We start from the raw sequence: 8,045 nt of genomic DNA on the forward strand, positions 1-8,045 counted from the left end.
GGTGAAATGCCCCTTTCAGCATTTCCTCACATGCCTCTCTGCAGACCTCTGCTTGGAGTGAGAGATGAATTGAGCGAGCGCATCACAGAAATGCAGGTGGTCCCCAAAGAGGCCGCTTGGTGTAGAGACCCGAAGGCAGGGGCAGGGGTGTGTAACGTAGGCACAGCAGCAGGGAGCACGGCCTGTGCAAGACGGTGATTTTGCTTGCTAAATACATACACTGGGAAAAACAGAAGTGGGATGCGGAGGAAAACCGGCGCAACAGCTTTATTTCTCAGAAGAGCATGAGGGGGTGGGTCATGGCTCTCCCCTGCATGAGGAAGGTTCCTGCAGCGGTCAAGCCTTTTTGCACAGGCTGTGTTTCAACACGTACCAAAAGCTAGTGATTGCTCAGCAGCAGTCCGGCTTGTCTCAAAGCTCCAAGCTGCCAACCCTTGCAAATAAAATGCACCTTCCTGTGGGAAGAAGGGGGTGTCGTCTAAAGGAAAAGAAGGCGTCTCAGACTTACTTGGCGGAGATGCCTCTGCTGAACTGCAAGAGCAGAAGGTTTTTAACATCAGGTTTTAAACAACCCGTGGATTTTAGGGGTTTGAAATGGAGTCATTATGCCTGACATTGGTGCTCTCCTTGGCATTAGAAAGGCTGAACTTGCTTTAGTGAAAGCTTTGCTCCTAAAAGAAAACTCAGGGAGTTAGCGATGACCCTGCTGGCAAATGCACCCAACTCCTTGTAAATAATGCAGCAGAAGCCTTGTTACCTGATGCATTACATGTTGGGGATTTTACACTTACGTCTGATATAAGCAAAAAGTCCTGCGGGTCTGGCTGGCCCTTACCCAGAGAGAAGGCCTAGCAGCTTCTCCTGCTCCCTTACTTTTGCTCTGAGTCATTTCTGGCTGTGGGTGGGTAAGAGATCCCACCCGCAGTGCAAACAGCACCGGCACAGCCCCAGCCCTTCCCTCCTGTGCCATGGCTTCGAGAAGCAGTTGTAAAGTGCTCAGGTGGGCAGTGAGCTAAGGTGGCCCCAGGGCGCCTGCCAGGAACTCCACGGGTTTGAAAGTGATTTCCATCTGAAGGTGGTTTTCTTTCCGCAGTCGAATGCAGCGCGGTGGCATGCAGCAGTTGGGTAACGGTGGGAAAAGATGCACGTGCTTATATATGACTTACCTATATGTTTTGAACTGTTAGCAAGGCATTAAAACATGTCCTGTCCCCTTCCTGGGCTGTTCTTGTCCTGTGGCTGCCTTTTCTTTAAATGGGCATGTGTTATTTCTTTACTAATTTAGGATTATCAGGTTTTAACTCCTTCCTGTGGCTGGAAGACTTCAGCTGCTTCTGGTAGGACTGAGTGATAGTGTGTTGACATACAAAAACTGCAGGGATCCCTATTTCCTGTTCTTTATTCAGACAAACCAGACTTAAAGGCTCTTCTTCTCATGGCGGAGGGCAACCATGCCCGTTCCCCTCAAGATGGCCATAATACTCAGAGGGACAGAAGCTGGGAGGTGACATTTTTAATGTGTAACTTGATGCAGTAAAGCAAGCAATCGCATAGGAGTGTCCGACTCCTCAGCAAGAGAAGGTTTACAGAAGCTGGCCCTTACTCAGTGATGTTTTCCTCGTTCTAAATGAGTAGATGTAAAAAAAACCTCTACTACTTTTGTTGATGAAAATTTCTGTGATATCCTGCCTTCATCGAGGTAATTATAGCTGATAGTCCCTTAAATACAAACAACACACCTAACATTTGGAAAACAGAAGAAGAAAAAAGAGCAGGACAGAAAAATAGTGGTGTAGTTAAATGCATCAAGCAACTGAGTCCTTTTGGTGGTGTTTTGTACTGGTAGTTGTATTTTTCCTTAATTCTGGCTGTCGGGTTATTTTCCAGTTACTATGTGAATGGACGAAGTGCAACGAGGGAGGATTTCCTGAGCCCTAAAGTGCTGGATACCTTTGCCACAGCTGTACGCAAAGTCCTGGAGGTGCCTTGTTCTGTTTAATCATTCCCATGTTCTGCATCTGGGGAGTTGGCAGAGAATCTGGGCTAAAGTACAATTTCTCACCAGCAGTAAACGGGGATCCTGAAAGCTTAGATTCTGCTGTCATTGTAAATGAAAAAAAAAATAGTGATGCTAATAATAGGTGAGCTCCAATGGTTTGCCGTGCAACAAGCCTGGTGCCAGAAACATCACAAACCGACAACATTCTCACTTGTAGATGTAGCTTGCTACTCAGGGATGTAATTTATGGTCATATCCCCGTGCCCTGATTTCTTCGTATTTTGAAATCCTGAGAACAATATAACTTAACGTATAACTACTCAGCACAAGAAGACTGACACGACCTGGCTTTTAGTGATGTTTACTTTGTTCTACATGCGTAGACCTGATTTCTTTTTTTTTTTTTTTTTTTGAATGGGCGGAAGTAAATCTCCTAGACCTTTTGATCAAAATTTCTGTGACATCCCCCCTCAGCTAGTCTTATCCCTTAAATGCAAACCCTGTACACAGGCTTTTGGCTAAAGCACAAACTTTTGATTGCACATTGTTTCAGTAGCCAAAAAACTCAACTGTTGTCTCTCTCTTCTTCCCTATGCCCCTCCATCCAGATTGTTGGTGGGACCGTGCCCGACAAGAAGGTCTGGCTAGGAGAGACGAGCTCTGCCTATGGAGGGGGAGCTCCCAGGCTGTCCAACACTTACGTTGCTGGCTTTATGTGAGTTCCATGTCACAAGCGTGGGGAAATCACACGTTCTACCAGCTAAAGGGGGTTGCGCACATACCCCATGGGAGGGACGTCTGCCTCGGGCTTTCCAGGGAGCGCAGGCGATGAGTGGGTTGAGGGTTGTAACCCTCCCGCTGCTCCCTATGTGCTTCCCCTGTGCCTGAGGTTTGGTGTAGGCCCATGTAATAGCAGATGCCTATGGGAAATGGGGGATGAAAAGTGCGAGAAAGTTGTATTTCTGCCCTCGAATCGGCAATGCCAACTCTGTCCTTTTGTGAGGATGGGAAGTCATTCACGAGATGGGTGTCCTTTTCCGATGTCATCCTTCAGCCACCATGAAATAGCTAACCAAAGGGAAATTCAGTCATGAAAATAACATTCTCCAAGGACTCCGGCTGTGGCACTTTGTTGAAATAAAATAATTCAGGCTTTTCTTAGTACTTTGATCAGTTTGTAGATTCAGGGAGATAAAATTGCAGGAAGGATTTTAAAATTCCAATGAGGAAGTGTGGTTCACACTGAAACTAAACCAAAATAATTGTTGCAATGTATTTTTTTCCCCTCCTATAAGGCCTGATGGTCTTTTCATCGAGGCCTGGAGGGTCAGGAAGTCAAAGCCTGGTAATGGCAAGCAACCTTGTTATTGGCTGTGATGATTTTTCTCAGCCTTCAGGCCCTTGGCCAGTTCAGGAGCATCCACTGCCTCTCCTGGTTTCTACTGCCTGCAAACATGGGACTGGAGCAACTGTTCCCACCAGCTTAGACCTCCAGGGGTGGTCTGAAATTATTTTTTAAGGTAATCAGTTCAAGTCTTGCGTTGAAATTAGTTGCGTGATTTTAAGGAGGTCAGCATCATGCTCTCATTCTTGCCTTCCTACATCCCGAGCAGGTTGGAGAGGGGCAATGCTGTACAGTTGAGGTCAGCAATTTCATCTGCATGTTGTTTGCCTCATTTTTTGGCAGGTGGTTGGACAAACTCGGGCTTTCAGCCAGACAGGGGATTGATGTGGTGATGAGACAGGTTTTCTTCGGGGCAGGGAGCTATCACCTGGTGGATGCCAACTTTGAACCTTTGCCGGTATGTATGCAACCCTGCTAACGCCATCTGAATGCTGCGTGTTTCTGCACAAGCAACGCTCGATGTGGGGGCACAAGTCAGCTATTTCAACAACGCCAAATAGCAACAGATTGTGTAGGATGGTTGCAGTTAACCTTGCACCTAAAGTTAGCTGATGTTTCATTATGGGTTCACGTGTTATATATGTAGATACAAGATATTTACTGCAACTGGAGGGATGTGTCTTCAGCACAGCAGAGACTGATTTCTTGGACATGATGCTCTGATTTGTGTGCAGACACTTCTGGAGTTCACAAGGCTTTTCTGGATGGACTGTTTTGGACTGTTCCCTCTCTGGAAGTGTTCAAGGCCAGGCTGGATGAGGCTTTGGGCAGCCTGGTCTAGTGGAAGGTGTCCCTGTCCATGGCAGGGGGGTTGGAACTAGATAATCTTTAAGGTCCCTTCCAACCCAAACCATTCTGTGATTCATCCCAAGTGAAAACCAAACCAACATGAGGTCAAGGCTCAAGCATTTCTTGGGTTGTGACCATATTTAGCCTTCACTAGTAGCTGAAGGATAATTAAAGGAAAACATGCATTTAGTATAGTTGGATTTATTAGGAAATAACATTCTGCTGTGATGAAATGTCATTATTTGAACGGCATGCTCTTCTTGCATGTACAGCATGTTTCTCTGTGCTGGTAGTGCTAACCTTAGGGTGAGAGGATTGCATCTTTCTTTTTAGCTTCCCTCTAATTTCTCCTCTTCCAAGCTGTGGTTTTCACAGGCTCATAGAGACCATCTCAGAGGAAACTCAGCATGTAGGGTTTTGCTTTCTTGCCTGTTTGGCTGGTCTCTCTCTACCATGGGCTGCGTTGTAAGGCTTGTTGCTTTTGAGGCTTTTTATTCCCTCATCCAAAATAGATGTCATTTGGATTGAAAGAATGTGTCTTGTTCCTCACCTACAGGCAGTGTAGATACTAACCAAGCTAATAATAAGGCTTTAGAGGCAAGGAAATCCAAACCCAGGTCCATCAGTTTTAGTTAGCATGGAAATGAAGAAGCACAGCAGTGTCGGAGGCTGCACCTCCTTGCAGAGAGGCTGGGCATGAAGGCCGATAGGAAAAGTCACTCCCCTGGATCATGGTGAGTCAGAAGAAAAACACGACAGTTTTCCTGCTAGGAAAACCTCAAAGACAGGCAGATGAGCTGGGAGAAGCTCTCTGAAACCCACCAGCTGGAGCACATCCTCCCCTGCATCTGCGCTCGAAGAGGCAATGCTACAAAATGCAGGCTGCCTGCGGCCTCCTAGTCCCAAAACATGTCTGTGCGGACCACGCACTCTTTTTGGTATGGTCACGGAATTGACAGAGGGAAAGTAGCATTCAAGACGCAAGAAAAAGCTAACCTAGGAAAAAAAAGGAGTCTGAACTCCTTTGACTGGCATTGAGAAATTACTACTCTTGACTGGCATTGAGAAATTAATCCCGAGACCCTTTCAAAAGCAGGATGCTAGTGAAAAGTATAAAAGTTGTTGGGGGCTTCTTTCCAGCCTGCGCCTGTGGATTGGGCACAGGCTGTCCTGCAGGAAGGGCAGCTCATGCCCTGTGGGTTCAGCCCTGAGGTGCTTTGTACCCTGGGAAAGGCATTTCCAAAATGCAAACAGTCTCTCCCCCACAGAAGGAGCTCCCACATTTGCATATGAAGGGAAAAATGACTGGAGGTACCTTGTCAACACAGCTGCTTTGCAGCCTGGAGGCAGGGTTTCCTCTTCAGCTATGCCGCTTGTGGGAATTTAAATACATATGGTGAAAAACCTGGGTAAAGCAAAAAAAATTACAGGGGAAAAAACCCTGAAATTACTAGCAAAATGAACGTTACATTAGCTGCCGTGTGGAGTACCTGGCATGTACACAAGTGCTTATTTCCATGTGTTTCTCTGCCTCCCAGGACTACTGGCTTTCACTGCTCTACAAGAAGCTGGTGGGGACCAAGGTGCTGCAGGTCAGCCTGGAAGGAGCTGACGAGAGGAAGCTCCGCGTCTACCTCCACTGCACAAACGCCCTCCAGTAAGCCTCCAGAAGGGGCATAGTATCCAAAAAATTGAGCCGGAGGCCACTCCCAGGCCAACGGAGCAATTTGGGACAGCATAAGGACACACATTGTTTCTGTGAAACTTCTTTCTCATCTGATCCCTACCATCATCTTCTCTTGCCTTGCAGCCCAAAGTACAGAGAAGGGGATGTGACACTGTTTGCCTTAAACCTCTACAACATTACCCAACACTTGCAGCTACCGAATTACTTATCGAGCAAGCACGTGGATCAGTACCTCTTACTGCCTCACGGCAAAGAGAATATCCTTTCCAGGTAAGCGTGCAATTAGTTACTCCTGTCTGTAGAAAGGACTGTGGGCAGAGTTAGATGGCCTCTAAAACCTCACCTTGTTCAATTTGCAAGGTAGGAGGAAAAAAAAAGATACCATTCTGTCATCTGGGTTGGGGTTTTGGTTTTTTTCTTGGTTTGTTTTTTTTTTTATAAGGTCTACTTCTGTTAAATTAGGCCTCCTAAAACCAGGCTGCTGAAAGCTTGCTAATGTAGAAGGACGCTCATTTTGATGTTAATTGGAAAGCAATTAATTTTCCTAGCAACTTCCGGGCTCTGGACCAGCTGGTAAAGGCCTCTTTGTTTTACTCAAGCACATATATATTGCTTTCCCAAGTGATGGCTCCTGATTTACAGCATTGTGTTCAGGCTTTGTATGGCTTATTTTATTGTTACTGCTAACATGTTGACACAGGAAGGATCTGCTCTCTGGGCGTAGAAGGTACCTTAATATTTGCAGGAGAAAATCCAATTAACGTTTATACTTTTCAAAGCCTGTTTTGCTGTTAAGCTCACTAGGAGAGTAAGAAACATGTACCTTCCAACTTGCTTGTGCTCTGGCTCTAAAGGAGTCCTTGCGGAGGGAGTGCAGCACGCTTAAGCCCTCAAAGGAAGTTCAGTTTGACTTTGGGCTGAGTTTATGTTTTGACTCATGCCCAGAGCTGTTTGTGCTCGATGGCAAACAGAGCACAGCTGCCCAAACAGTCTGTCTGTCCCTCTCCAGGTCTATTGAGCTGAACGGCCGTGTGCTACGGATGGTGGATGACAAAACGCTGCCAGAGTTTATCGAAAAACCCCTTGGTCCCGGCAGCATATTCGGCCTTCCAGCCTTCTCTTATGGCTTTTATGTCATCAAAAACGCCAAAGCTCTGGCTTGCATTTAAATGGTTAATACACACACAGAGGATAAATGTGAAGCACTTGGCTAGTAGGGAAGTTTAATCCTAGAAATTCACATTTCTACCATGAGATTTAGTTCGAGTGAGGGATGCAAATGTGGCGGCACTGGTATGATCTGTGCGCTGGGGAAGATATGAGGTCCCGCTGGGTAATTTGTATGTGAAAGATGCTCATTAAGCTCCCAGGAGAATTATCCAGGTAGAGTAAACCCAGGAAGGGGTTGGGTTTTCTCTCTGTCCAGCCTGGGTCACTGCACAGGACCGTTCTCTGTGCCACGAGCAGAGCTGCATCAGCTTTTCCCGCTGCGCTTGGGGCTCTGCCAGCCAGGAACTGCAACCTCCCCTCTCCCTCTCGTCTCTGCAAGCACAGCTGTTAAAGCGGTTCCTTCAAAAGCTTGACCTCAGAAAGGGTGAGCAGGGGGTTATTTTAGCTCTACAGCAGCAGGGTTTTTTGCCTGCACCACGTGGGGAAGCCCGAGGAGGGGTTGTGGTTGCTGAGGGCGTCTCGGGGTGGCAAGCAGGGACACACAAAGCAAACCAAAGTTGGGGTGCTTGCAGGGGAAAACACCTTGTCGAGAAATCAGGTCCTTCCTGGGATTTGGGGTAGCGCTGCGCTGCTTTCCCAAGCTAGGAGAGCTCAGTCACAAGATGGAGCTGTGGCCACATGCTTTCCAAAGGTGGGATTTTGACACACAAAATGCAGGTTGTTCCCGCAGGGTGGTCTACTTCTGCCCTCACAAACTTCATCTCCGAGAAGAACGGAGCCCACCAGTGTCCCAGCAAATCCTCAGTGGTCAGTGGGCTGCCTAGTGGGGGCTCACGACTCCTCAACCTTCACTACCTTGCAGGCAGCTCAGCTGGAAAGGACTTCCCTCTCTTTCACAGTCCCTACCTCACTCAGGCCTCTTCAGTCCTTGAGGGAACGGGAGAGTAAAGAGGCTGAGCAAACCACCCACCCCTCAACCATTGCAGGGATGTCAC

General features: G+C 47.2%; 1 protein-coding gene across 1 annotated transcript in view; it reads left to right on the plus strand.

Moving 5' to 3' along the window:
• Positions 1-7,049, plus strand: part of HPSE (heparanase) — a gene marked incomplete at its 5' end in the record, with an annotated part of 10,600 nt that extends 3,551 nt beyond the window's left edge. Inside the window, 6 exons of the mRNA XM_010158672.1 lie at positions 1,888-1,981; positions 2,608-2,714; positions 3,687-3,801; positions 5,732-5,850; positions 6,004-6,150; positions 6,890-7,049. Of these exons, the coding sequence (XP_010156974.1) occupies positions 1,888-1,981; positions 2,608-2,714; positions 3,687-3,801; positions 5,732-5,850; positions 6,004-6,150; positions 6,890-7,049 (742 nt within the window). The remainder of the gene's footprint in view (positions 1-1,887; positions 1,982-2,607; positions 2,715-3,686; positions 3,802-5,731; positions 5,851-6,003; positions 6,151-6,889) is intronic.
• Positions 7,050-8,045: the final 996 nt, after the last annotated feature.

Source organism: Eurypyga helias, unplaced genomic scaffold, assembly GCF_000690775.1.
Source record: "Eurypyga helias isolate BGI_N326 unplaced genomic scaffold, ASM69077v1 scaffold51859, whole genome shotgun sequence".
Taxonomy (NCBI): Eukaryota; Metazoa; Chordata; class Aves; order Eurypygiformes; family Eurypygidae; genus Eurypyga; species Eurypyga helias.